Consider the following 13,281-nt stretch of genomic DNA (forward strand, 5'->3'; position numbering starts at 1 on the left):
GATGGCGGTAGTGTATGATAGAAGAAGAAGAAGAAGAAGAAGAAGAGGCAGGCACACACAATTTCCTCAGAAATTTTCTAGTCAACATTATTATAGGTTTTTTAAATTCTTATTTTCACTTTCCAATTATTAACATTGTTTGTTGAAGGGTTAACCAGCGGGGCTCGTAACGTCATCAGTGACGTAACTCCGCTAAAAGCCACTGGCTCCGCTCGCGAGCTTGCTCGTGCTCGACACAAGCTCATACGCGGCGGCGCGGTGAAACGTATCGTCACTTTGTGCGGACTGAGAGGTGACATGGCGTCCACGAGCCGGTACGTAGCAAACCTTAACTTAACGTATTTGCCCTGCTCTTTTTCGGACGCATTTTCGGGTGTTTGTGTTTTATAGGATTAACATTTATTCGGGGCCTGATGATAGTTTAGTGTCGTATCAGTGTGAAGTACACCACGCCCTTAACCAGACTGTTGAGTGTTGGCTCTATTGTGCTAGCCGGAGGCTAGCTAGCATGCTAACCAGCCGTTAGACGTTGCCAGAAGTGTCGGTCTGTTTCCCCGCTTCACTCTCACTGCACCGGGCACAACTCCGGGTTGGTTACCCGTTTTACTCTCGCAGCGCCGGGGATACTCACGTTTTTCCATGACATTGTAGAATTGTTAGGATTGTGTCTGAAGCCCCCTTATTTTGTACGTGCTTGAGGCTTTGAAGCTGAAACCCACTCGTTGTGTTTACTCCAACTGTGTTTTGAAAACACGGGTCGTCCTTGTTTTTTTTTGTTTGTTTTTTTTTCTCATTTATACACCGTTTATCACGATAGCTGCTTTAAAGTGCGTGAATGGGGAAGTTGTTGTTGCTAGACTGAGTAAATAAAAATGACTGCGGGACATTTTGTATGTGTGAATGTGGGAGAAAAAAAGCGGACTTTTTTTCAGATCAACTGTGACGATGTGTCGTGACAACATTAATAGTGATAAGAGAAAACGTATAAATAAAGTACCACTTATAGTGAAAACAATAAAGTACCACTAATGGTGATAAACAATCGATAAAGTACCTGTAACAGGGATCAAGTAGCATTAAAAGTGTAAAAGTATCAAAGTAGCAGCTCCACTCCAGGTGTGTGTGATGTCATGGTGAGAGATGCAGGTCAGTAATTGTGAAGAAAAAAAAAAAATCATCGCCCACAATTCTTGAATTTCTCCACACATTTCGATGTGCTTTTTGTGTAAGTGCTCCAAACAGCGGAGGGACTAGTTATGCGCCCGAAATCCGGTGAAAGATAACCAAAAATAAAGGAGGCCCTAGGATAGTACTGTTTGCCTGCTGCACAATGTGCAATTTTTGGCCGCCCCAGACAAAATATAACAGTGATCAGAGAATCGCGGGGAAATCTTCGGTCTTTGCTCTAAATCGGTGGTCTTAAGTTGCACTGTCGAACAGGTTCAAGGACGGCCATTATCAAGGCCTTGCGACCAAAGACGAGTTGTGATAAAATTCGGGGTGATCATGACTGCTGCTGTGACATAAGTTAACTAACCAACCAATAGAAATGAAGTATGGAATGACGTTCTGGTCAGCGCGACACTGGCGCAACACGCAAATAGGTGCTTTGTGGCTATAGTGGCTAAAGGCATCTAAGACGTGTGTCGGATGTAAACAAAACGTTTTTTGGGGATTTCTCTCCAAACACATACACGCAACAAGGGCGAGGGCGAACTTCGTGTTCCCTAGTCTCTTTTTCGTGAGTGAATGGCGCACGCTTATGTTTTATTCTTGCGTAATCCCGTACGTCGTAGGCTGCGATTCAGCTTGCGTTTTCATCGTGCACACAGCCAACTTCATGTAGGACCCAAAGTTTATTGGATTGATGTTGTCCAGTGTGTTGCTGTGAACTGAATGTCACAGTGTGTAGTGGGCATAAAAGAGGCAGCCACACAAGAATTCATCATTTACAGAAAAAACTTCTTTATCGTTTAAGGTAAAATTTCAGTTTTTGATTTTAAAAGCGCCGTCATTTTTCAGCTCCATGTTGTAATGCTGTAATGTGATTAATCAGTTTTATCTTCGATAGTGCAGTTCAGCATGTCACCTCTAAACTACAACATCATAATAATAGTGGCAATAACAGGGACAATGATTAAATCTTTGTTTTCATCTCAAGCAAACCCATATTTCATTCTATTTGCTGTTTGAATCCATTATGTCCAATTTTGACACGTGACGTCTTAATCCTGTGTTATCTACGTTATGTAGTCGTCCCATGCCTCTCTAAAATCGTAGATTGCTCTTTGGAGCCTGTGTTCAGGAGACTGGTGGTTGTATATTGAAGTCATGTGTCCTTAATGCTGTAGAAATTAGTTCTCTCCTCACATGTGACTCACATCTTCTTGAAACCTGTTGTGTTGTTGTTTTTGCCATTGGGCTGTTTGATCACTTTGTTGTTGTTGTTGTTTGTACAGCGGAGATTTCCTCGCCCTTCCAAGAGTTCACTGTCCCAACCATCCAGATGCCATCCTGGTGGAAGACTACAGGGCAGGGGACATGATTTGCCCTGAATGCGGCCTCGTAGTAGGTGAGAATAATTAGAATATTTATGCTTTTTCAGTTTTCAATTGAAGCGTTTCAATCAAGTGAGCTTGTTTCTGCTATTCTCTTCATAGTAAGCTTTTCATGACTTTCATGAGTTGATCAGCCGACATCATCGTCCTGTGGCTCTTTAGGTTTTAAGGTTATTGCACCTAAAATTCATAGTACCTATACGCCTGTTAACAAAGTAGATTGACTTGACTGTTATTCAAGGCAGAGGGTGTCTCTCATGTGAAAAACAATTCAGTGTGTCTTAACCACTCTTCAGTGTCTTTTTGTTTGTGAGATCTATTACATAACTTTCAATTTCCCGGTTGCTATATGACACAGTTTTATTGTTTTCGCTATAATTGAAATTGATAACTACTTGCCCTCTGAGGCCACTTATCAGTCGATTTAAAGTTCCGTGTTCAGGTGATTTGTGACAAGATGTCAACAGAAAGTAAATAGTCCAATTAAATGAGCAAAATCTCCAGCAATCCTATTTTTAGTTGAGGTTGTAGTGAAAGATGTTGGAAGACACCAGATGTGGCGAGTACTTTGAGGATACTGTACACTTGGTGTGAGTCCAGACTGGGATGAGCACCGCAGGTGATGTTTTGAAAAGGTGTGTAAAGTTGAAAAAGCCAATGACGCAGTCTGTGCGGCTGAACTCCTCTAATGAGGCCCCTGAGCTCAGGCCGGGTCAGAGGGGAGCTGAGAGATGCCAGCCGCTCTCTGATGCAAGCTCTGCCGCTGCAGACGGCCTCGGAGGAGACCAGTGTCCCTTTGTCTCCAGATAGTAGAAAGACGAACATAGTGCAAAGAAAAAACAGGATTAAAACATCAAATCTAATCCTCTGCCCTGGTGCGTGTTTCCAAGAACAGGCCACCGTGATAAGCGGAGTAAAATAACAGCGTCAATGTGTCCTGCTATTGACACAACTTCGAGTAGCCCTGGAAGAGCTACATGATATGAAAACAGAAGGAAAAGTTAAGTGGAGGGAATAGTGCTGGGTATTCCACCCTGGATTACTCCTGAGGGAAGTCATTTGGTCAGACACAGAAATGTGACAGATTTCTCAGGGCTGGAGCTGAAGAAAGGTTTGGACAAACTGCCCAGGTTGAATTCAGTCGGTGTGCCAGGAAGTCAAGTCTTTAAATGACTGAATGATGAAGGTCTTTCTTTTTCTGCTGAAATATGTAGAGTTTCAATCAGTATAGCACGTTGTTACCAAGACATGGCAGCGATGATGCTGTGGTAGGAGGCGTGAAACCAGCCCGCCAGGAGATCTGAAAAGTCGCGCAAAACTGCACTGTTTTGCGATCGTGTGTCATTATATGTTGTTACTGGTATTTAGAAACGATTTCCTGTCCTCAGGTGACCGTGTAATAGACGTGGGCTCAGAGTGGAGGACGTTTTCAAACGAGAAAGCCCTGAAAGATCCATCCAGAGTGGGAGATGCCCAGAACCCGCTGCTCAACGGAGGAGACCTCACGACCATGATCAGCAAGGTGAGGGACGACGGTGTGCCACGTGAAGCTCTGAAAGCCGTTCCACTGACCAGCGTCCACTGTTTGTCCCACAGGGAACCGGTGCAGCAAGTTTTGATGAATTTGGAAACTCCAAGTACCAGAACCGCCGGACCATGAGCAGCTCCGACAGAGCCATGCTCAACGCCTTCAAAGAGATCAGCACCATGGCGGATCGCATCAACCTGCCTAGAAACATTGTAGTGAGTACCGAGAAACGTCTGCTCACCTCACCGAGCAGAGAGGGAAATGAAAACCCGCAGGAAGAACAGAAAATGAGACTGATCATGTGTGCTAATTATGTAACTTGATCCCTGGTGTTGGGGCGCACACCGCAGTTATGACGGTCTGTCTTTGGCGAGACCCGTTATATGAACAACATCTCATAAACAAAGTACCTCAGAAGGAATTTGAGGTAATTCCTCCAAACTTGGCCTCACGTGAACACGTGGATTAACAGCCGAGAAAAATCTGCAACTCATTAGAAAGAGTGAGAAGGACTTTTCTTTGACTTACTGCGTCTCAAAGCCTCGACTACACTACAATGCAATGACCTCATTGTTGTAATCTCATTTTCCAGAAATAAAAGTAGATGAAGAAGCTGTTCTTGCAAAATCTACTACAAGCAGATGTGTCTGTCTTTATGTTCTTGATATGACTATGAAAGACACATTTCAATACTTGTATTTGCTCCGCAGGACAGAACAAACAACCTCTTCAAGCAGGTCTATGAACAGAAGAGCCTGAAGGGGAGAGCCAATGACGCCATCGCCTCGGCCTGCCTCTACATCGCCTGCAGACAGGAGGGCGTACCAAGAACCTTCAAAGGTTCCTCTCAACTTGTCAACTGTCTGCCATTATATTTAAAAATAAACCTATTGACATCTCGCAGTCGCACTAAAGTGTCATCTCTGGGGGGTTTTTCTGTGACCCCGCCTCTTCTGTCCTGAACAGAGATATGTGCCGTGTCTCGGATCTCCAAGAAGGAGATCGGTCGGTGCTTCAAGCTGATCCTGAAGGCGCTGGAGACGAGCGTGGACCTCATCACCACCGGCGACTTCATGTCCCGCTTCTGCTCCAACCTCGGCCTGCCCAAGCAGGTGCAGATGGCGGCGACCTACATCGCCAGGAAGGCCGTAGAGCTCGACCTGGTGCCCGGCAGGAGCCCCATCTCCGTGGCCGCCGCAGCCATCTACATGGCCTCGCAGGCCTCCGCAGAGAAGAAGACCCAGAAAGGTGAGCGGTGTTGCGTGTGAGTCACGCGGCATCTTTATTTTACTTGCAAGTCTTATTGGTCCGTTTATTTCCAGTTTGGAAGTGGAAAATTCACAAGAGATGCCCAATTAATACCGGTTCAGTGATAATCAACTGACAAATGATTCATTTTCTGGTGTCCACAGAAATCGGAGACATCGCCGGCGTGGCGGACGTCACCATCAGGCAGTCATACCGACTCATCTATCCTCGAGCTGCAGAACTTTTCCCTCCAGACTTCAAGTTCGACACACCCGTCGACAAACTGCCCCAACTGTGAAATCCCCCCGAAACAGTGCTGATTTATTTTTTTTGTGTTCTCTTGTTCCGCCTGAGACTACCAGCCTCTCACGGAGGCACTGTGACAGGGATAAAGTGGAGCCACATTCCAGTGCTTAAATAAACTGCTTGCTGGCTGTACTTGCAGTATTTCACTTGACTGTATATACTGTTATGTATATATGTCCAAGTGGGAAAATGCTTGCAATTTTAGGCTGGTTTCATACTGTACACACAACCTTTTGTTTTTTTTGTAGAAAAATGACCTGGTTCTATTTTGTTAGTTTGTTTGAATTGTTCCAAGTAATTTAAAAATAAAGATTTTCATTAAATCAGCTCAATTTCTAGTTTTGTTTACGACACAGCAATCTGTAGCGGTGCCTTCTCGGGAAGCGTGTGATGCGCCAGGTTAATTAAAAGCACAAACACTATTACAAATGTTTAATTTGTGCATCCATGATGGGCAACAAATGGTTGCAAACAAAAAGCCTTTTTTTTTTTTTTTCCTACAACAGGAAGATGAACAGCAACAGTTGTGACTGTAATTGTGTACCATTCATAGATCTGTTCTGGCAACAACATGCACAAGCAAAGAATAAAAAAAAACAACTAAAACTTTGTACAATCTATTTTCATCATTAAGAAATGCAGATAATTAAAAACTAGATAAAATTAGTGCTTTCAGCTTAATTGTATACATACAGTATGTATATATATATATAAAAAATATACCCTGCCCTTCCCTGTGGTGCTCCATGTGAGTCAGTTTATGTAAAAACATGCAAACTGAGCATCGGCTGCCTTCGCTGTGTGAGCTGCAAACATGGCATCGAAACTACGTGGGAAGCGTCGCTGCTCAATCTGTCGCTGTTGAAGTCAGTTTTTATTCAAACCATGAAATCTGTCCCTTCTCTGCTTCCTGAAGGACAGCACGGATTTGGTTTTGGTAGCTTTGTCACTGAGGTAAAAAAAATTTAATAAAAAAAAAAATATGCAGGAATGAAATAAGCTCCAGGTCGAAGTCATTGCCTACAAAAGGCACTTCAGAGCCACTAGTGGGCAGCACAGAGGACGTAATAGTTCCCGGATTAGATTTTCCTTCTCCACAAGATGCATTTTAATAGTCAACTCCTTTACAAATGATTGTTTTTAGCGGCGATGTGGCATGAGGTCTCACACACGGTTATCCTCCAGTTAAAGTGAGACGACGTTGGGCTGCAGACGGAGGCCGGGTCCGAGTGACGTCTCATACTTTCAAGTAAAGCAGCGAGCAGCAGTAGTAGTCAAGATGATTGTTGTGGCTGACGGTTCAGCGACGATGCTTTGAGCACGCAAAATCCACTGAGCAGAACTTTACAGTGAGACAAAGAGAGTCTACGGCGAGGGCAAATAAAGAAACGGAAACAATAAAATATACGATTGAATATAATCTGTACAGGTCAGGAAACGCTGAAGACAGTGACACTGATATAACAAGTTTGTGATGTTGCCGTCTTCTCGGAGTTCATGTGGAAAAGAAACATTCTCAGTGGTCAGACAACAGACACCACCATTACAAGTCTGCAGGAGGAAGCTCCTTCACTCCAACACTAGTTCATTTGTTTTCTTTTTCTTTAAAAAAAAAAAACGTTCTTCATGTATGGATTAAAAAAATAAGAGTGGGTGCTCAGGAGGCGTCTGGGCATTTCTTCTCAATGGCACAGAGTTCATCGCTCCTCTTCAGCATTTAGGGCAGTGAAGAGGAGTCATGGAGGAGTCTTTTAAAAAAAAAAAAACTGTTGTGAGCTACAGTCTCTGCTGCGTTTGTTGTTCACAGTGTGTGTGTGAGTGTGCTGCAGGAGGGTGGGGGAGGGGGTTCATGTGGAGCTAACACCAGTCAGCGATGTAATCAAAGTCAGAGAACATGTTCTGCTCCTCGGAGTTCAGCGCTCGGGGTTCCCTGGGCGGGGTTAAGATCGGAGCCTCTGAGGTAAATTCGTCATCAAAGTTGCTGACGTCGTTGGAACCCTGGATCGTCGGCACGAACGGCGGCTTCACCTTCTTGGCCAGCAGCCCGTTCCAGTCCATGCTCTGCAAAGAGGGAGAGAGAGCGGCTCGCATGAGGATTCACCGACGAGGGGGACGGCGAGCGCTCAGTTTCTGCTCCTTACCCTGAAGAATAGATGCTTTTTGACCTCCTCTGCGTCCCTTTCTCCTGCTCCCAGACGACGCTCCGGGCTCCTCCTCAGCAGCTGAACACAAATATCACAACTGTGAAGAACCGACACCACAATCATCAAACACAAGAGTTGTGATCAAACCACACACCCTCCTCATGATGGAGATGGCCTCGGTGGAGAGGAATCGTGGGTAGCGGACTTCATCATTAACGATGCTGTCAAACACCTCCTCCTCATCGTCACCGGGGAAGGGCGACTGAAATAACACAGGGCCGGAAGTTAAAAAACAAAAACACAAAACAAACAAGACAAATAGTTAAAAAAAAACCCAAAAAAACCTGGTTTCTTCACTATTTGGACATTTGACATCTAAATCTTGTCAGAAGAAAACCAGAATAGTTTGGAGTTTTAAAGACGATTAATCCGTTCTTGTTTAGTAGTCAGACAGTCCAGTTATCAAACCGGGACAGTGGTTGAAACCTGTGTGTGTGTGTGTGTGTGTGTGTGTGTGTGTGTGTGTGTGTGTGTGTGTGTGTGTGTGTGTGTGTGTGTGTGTGTGTGTGTGTGTGTGTGTGTGTGTGTGTGTGTGTGTGCGCGCGCGCTGGCAGAGTGGTTGGTACATGGTTGAGACACATGGACATTAAGCACAACACGTTAAATGTCACTGCAGCTGTATGTCCATGCAACATTGTGTTGAAATGAACACTTAGTAATCAGTCCACCAGAGGGCGTCGCTCTCAAGAAGAAAAGCAGAAGAAGTGGACTTCTTGGAGAGAGAAGAAGAGGACATGGCCCTCTCAACCATTCCCACAATAATTAACAATTCCTCATCTAAAACACTAGAAAAGAGGTGAAACATCAGTCCAGTTCAATTCCATCCCGACAGAAGTAATAAAGCCTCACCTCTCCAACCAGCATCTCAAAGATGAGGACGCCCAGCCCCCACCAGTCCACAGCACGCGTGTACGAAGTTTCAGTTAAAACCTCTGGAGCCAAAAACTCTGGCGTGCCGCAAAATGTGCTGGTGCGATCCTTGAAACCCATTCCTGAAAACATAAAGGAGCCAAAGTGTTCATGAATCCACACCAGCAAGTCAAGTGCTGCTAAAACTTTAAATGGAAGCGACACGAGGAGAAATATAAGAAGCCAGATGGTTAAGTACTAAAACAATGCAAAAAAAAATTAAACAAGAAAAAATATCTCAATAGTCTTTTATAAAATAATGTAAAATACTACTGTTAAAAGAAGACGTCTTCCAGCGGGTTGTTTTGAAGTATTTATTGTTTTACCTTCTTTGCAAAGCCCAAAGTCAGCGATCTTGACATAGCCCTCTGTATCCAGAAGCAGGTTATCCAGCTTCAAATCTCTTCAAATGGCAAAAAGGGAAAGCATTTTATCCCACAAACTGAATCCTTTCCAAAGCAAAGTCAACTCTGAAATGCCTCAAGCTTTACCTGTACACAATCTTATGGTCATGTAGAAACTGTAAACCCAAAACAACGCAGGCAGCATAAAATCTGCAAGGACACAAGAGAAGAAGAAGGTTAGATGATGTCTAAAGGAAAACATGAAGCAAAGAGACACAACTGGGGAAAAAAAGAATACAACAAATGCAGCATAAAGAATTAAAGATGGAATTGGATTTAAGACAGGATGTAAATGATCAGTTGAGACAGAAATCAGTGGCATTGATGTGACCAGCAGGCCGCCCACACACTCACACGGCCCTCGGCTCGGAGAAAACATCGGCGTGAATGTGCATCATCAGGTCGCCTCCGGCAGCGTACTCCATGACGAAACACACGTGCTCCTGCGTCTGGAAACACGCAAACAGGTTGACCAGGAACGGGTGCCGGACGCTGTTGACCGTCTCGAAGATCCTCTTCTCACACATCAGGCTGGCAGAGGAGAGACACAAGCTGTAAGTCGCCGCAGCTCAACGACCGCTCCATTCATCTATTAGTCCTCACTGATTGGCTACATGCTTCAAGGTGCATCTGCAGCTTATACAATGAGGCTGGAGTCCAATTACAAACACATGCCAACGTGGGGAGAAGCTACTCTGGTAGAATCTCCTGTTTATCAACCTTCCACGTGCAGCGTTTGTGGTGAGTGAAATAAGTGTGATCAGCAGCTTTCAAAGTTCACCTGTCCACCTCATCGCGAGCCACAATGTCCCCTTTCTTCAAAGCTTTGATGGCGAACATTTCCCCTGTGCTTTTATATTCTGCTAACAGCACCTGTCGAGGAGACACACAGAGAGACAGACGGTAATCAGCACCGCCACCACTTATATTTCATGGACTAAACAACCGTCTGCTAAAACAACCAATTGTTACAGAAAATATCAACCAATGATGAAAAACACAGCAAATAATCAATGAGGATGAGTGAATCAAACAAACCTTTCCAAAGTGACCCCGCCCGAGGACCGCCACACATTTGAAGTCCTGCAGACTGAAGTGAAACTGTTCTTCTTCCCTGGAAACAAGAGGAGTGTCATAGTTGAGCTCCTGTGCCAGGCGGCAGCGGTCACACCGACTGATCCCGGCTGCACGTCCCAGCCGGGTGAGTGACACACCACTTGAACAATAACAACTAAAGTTATTAGCTATTTATGATCTTTCATTTGAACTGAACCTGGAGATTTGTTGGCATGTGTGTGACCGAACTACCTTATTTCTGCATCTTTCTGGAAGGCTGTAAGCTCCAGGTCAGGATGCTGGATGTCCTGCTGGCCGACTCCGTCCATGTCAGGCTTCATCACCACGCTGTTTCTTTTGTTGAGGAAGTCAAATGAGGCGAGCGCGTCCTGCAGAACCAGGCACAGGAAGACAGAGGACAGTGAATCGACGCAGTCGGGAGGAAAATCACTGAGGTTTGCTTAATAAAAGCTGACAGAGTGACTAATCAACAAGTACTTCAGAGTTAGAACTTTCCATGCATGTCTGGATGATATGTGATGACATAAAAACCTGTTAAATCTTTAGAGGCACAAAACACTGTTTTAACAGAGTTGGTGTCTATTTCTAATACCACAGCCTTCTGAAGTCATCAGATCATCAAGTTCAGATTCCAATCATGAAGCTATTACCTGCACTTCCTCCTTGTCAGGTAGTTTGTGCTGCACCAGCGGTTCTCTGATGTCGTCGGGTGCTGGGTAGTGTTTGGGTCCTGGTGTGGGCTCTTTGTCAAAGTCCAGCTTGGTGACCAGCGGGTCACTGCGGACAGACACAGCACCAACTCACTGAGCTTCTAGTAGTGACCAAGTCAGCAGCTGCACTCATGTCAGTCATGGATTTACTCTCTTCCTGTTTCAATCCTTCACACTCTCAGTGAGTGACGACAGTTGAGATATTGAGTGTGTGTGTACCCGCTGGGTGTGGGTGATCCAGGCAGGCTGCTGGGTCCCATCTCGGCTGCCTGCGGACTGAAGGAGTTGGTGCTGACGGTCGGGATCGCTCGCCTCACCAGACGGCCCCACGTGGCGATGTTGATGTTCATCTGAGGGGCCCGTAGAAATGTCTTACCTGATGAAGACATGGAGAACAGGAAATGAAGACAAGTGGAAACTAAACTGAGAAGACTGAAGGGTAAAAAACGTTTTTGCCACAAAGCAACTGACTTGGGAAAAACTAGTGCTGTACCGATGAAATCCTGAATCACAGGACTTGAATTTGATTAAATGTCTGGCAGAAAAAGCAGGTATCATCACTCCTGCATTAAAAATCAGACTGCAACGCTCACCTTGCTGTTTGGAGAAAATCTTTTTTTGTCTTTGCAGCTTTGGTCGTCTCTCAATGACGGGGTTAAAAAATGTGACCTGGACAAAACGACATTTTGGGAATCAGGAGTCATTTGAAAAATCTCTCGTTGTAGAAGAAACACACTGTCACAGGAGTGAAGATTATCATACAGCCGAGAAGATCATGAAAAAGCACAGAGACCGAAATACGAGTCTATTTCTCGTCATTAACTAATTTACAAAAATGCAAAACACGTGAGCAGCACTTGTGTGTAATTGTTGTTCACAGTAATGGCAGGTTGAGTTTTTAAGACCTTCAGATGGACCCAAGTCTAAGATAAAATGCTTTGTATTCACATCTTTTCACATGGTGAAGGTTAAGCACTACATCCAGCCGTTGATGAGGTCAAAGACAGAACCACTGAGATGTGCATCTGTACCTCAGCAAACAGCATCCCCTGTGGCTCCAGGTACAAACACATCCCATGACGCTGATTGTCCAGGAAGTCCTCCAGCCGCAGGAACTTGACAGCACAGAGTGAACGCCAATCACGCCAGTAAACGGAGATCTCCAGCTCACGAGACTAAAAGACAGAGCCACATAATCACACATCAACTAGTTGCACAACACGCTAACACGGCACTGTACAATCACGGAGGAGGAAACATGTGTTACCCGGTCCAGCTCCAATGTGAACTTCTGGTCCCAGGCTTGGTTGCTGACCGGCCTCCAGGTCGTTTGCCCAACTACTGTGTTGTCCAGCTTCAACACCGCGCTGATCTCATCTGAGAAACAAAGCACTGAGCTTCAAACAGCACCACTATTTAACCAGTGTTACAGTCTCAGCTGTAAGTTAATTGGCTGATTAGTTGTTTTAATGGCAACACGGTACAGTGTCTTCAGACAGCGCACCATGTCAGGTGGACTTACTGGAGAGCTCCTCGCTCTTCGTCAGATTTCTTGAGCTCACGCTGCGGTTTCGGTTTGCTCTGCTGATGAAGGATGAGCGCGTCTCGCTGGGGCTCCAGCCGGGCAGCGGGACAGACGCAGCTTTGGAACGACCAGGAACATTTTCCAGAAGGTCCTGACAGCCCATGAGCCTGACGTCTAACGTGCCTGGAGGTGAGAGAGGAACAGTGAGTATTCATTTCTCACAATCCGTCCTCTTCTGAGTCGTTTCCTAATTATAATGACAGTGACATGCTGAAATGAGTGAAAAGGTGAATTCGAATGGTGACTCAAGACCAATGAAACATTCTCTCTGCGTTGGAATAACCATGTTTAAAAACTAACAAGAAGAATACAGGTTGATGGAAAATCACAGTTGTTAAGGCAAAAAGTTTAGTTTGTTTAGTCTTTCTGGTCCATAAAAACAATGACTGGGAGTGGTCGGGGGTCAGAAATGTGCTACGTAACCATCATTACGCTTCGAGTCCAGGTACCTGTGAGTGCTGCAGGCTTGGTCACGGTACTGTACTGATTCTGTGTAGAGATGATACTGGATCTGGGACTGAGGGCCGGCGAGGCCAGCAGAGACAGCTCTTCTATGATGCTGTGGCTGCGAGGGTGATTTTTAGGCAACTCATTGAGGCGCTGCTCCAAAGAGTATCGCAAGAGGTCGAGCTTTTGACTGGATTCATTAAAACGAGCCTGGGCCTGAAAAAGAAAAAAACAAAAACAAAACAGGAATAAGTTGGGAGGAAAAAGATGAAGAATTAATGAAAATCAATCGTGTGGCTTTGATT

General features: G+C 45.0%; 2 protein-coding genes across 3 annotated transcripts in view; one reads left to right on the forward strand and one right to left on the reverse strand.

Annotated features, from left to right (window-relative positions):
• Positions 1-6,221, forward strand: gtf2b (general transcription factor IIB). Its single transcript, XM_080458016.1, has 7 exons — positions 1-314; positions 2,460-2,572; positions 3,947-4,080; positions 4,155-4,301; positions 4,797-4,926; positions 5,053-5,334; positions 5,499-6,221. The coding sequence occupies exons 1-7, from the start codon at positions 298-300 to the stop codon at positions 5,630-5,632; spliced, it is 957 nt and encodes a 318-aa protein (XP_080314142.1). The 5' UTR covers positions 1-297; the 3' UTR covers positions 5,633-6,221.
• pkn2a (protein kinase N2a) overlaps positions 6,070-13,281 on the reverse strand; it is a 27,948-nt gene continuing 20,736 nt past the window's right edge. For both annotated transcript variants that reach the window (XM_080493592.1, XM_080493591.1), the window contains exons 7-23: positions 12,979-13,192; positions 12,467-12,652; positions 12,212-12,321; positions 11,976-12,119; positions 11,538-11,613; positions 11,164-11,320; positions 10,885-11,011; positions 10,466-10,602; positions 10,196-10,271; positions 9,939-10,030; positions 9,512-9,688; positions 9,245-9,307; positions 9,080-9,156; positions 8,694-8,836; positions 7,939-8,046; positions 7,782-7,862; positions 6,070-7,701 (exon numbers count right to left, since the gene is read on the reverse strand). In XM_080493592.1, the coding sequence (XP_080349718.1) occupies positions 7,498-7,701; positions 7,782-7,862; positions 7,939-8,046; positions 8,694-8,836; positions 9,080-9,156; positions 9,245-9,307; positions 9,512-9,688; positions 9,939-10,030; positions 10,196-10,271; positions 10,466-10,602; positions 10,885-11,011; positions 11,164-11,320; positions 11,538-11,613; positions 11,976-12,119; positions 12,212-12,321; positions 12,467-12,652; positions 12,979-13,192 (2,172 nt within the window). In that variant the 3' untranslated portion in view covers positions 6,070-7,497. The remainder of the gene's footprint in view (positions 7,702-7,781; positions 7,863-7,938; positions 8,047-8,693; positions 8,837-9,079; positions 9,157-9,244; positions 9,308-9,511; positions 9,689-9,938; positions 10,031-10,195; positions 10,272-10,465; positions 10,603-10,884; positions 11,012-11,163; positions 11,321-11,537; positions 11,614-11,975; positions 12,120-12,211; positions 12,322-12,466; positions 12,653-12,978; positions 13,193-13,281) is intronic.

The sequence above is a fragment of the Lipophrys pholis genome (genome assembly GCF_963383615.2).
Source record: "Lipophrys pholis genome assembly, chromosome: 1".
Taxonomy (NCBI): Eukaryota; Metazoa; Chordata; class Actinopteri; order Blenniiformes; family Blenniidae; genus Lipophrys; species Lipophrys pholis.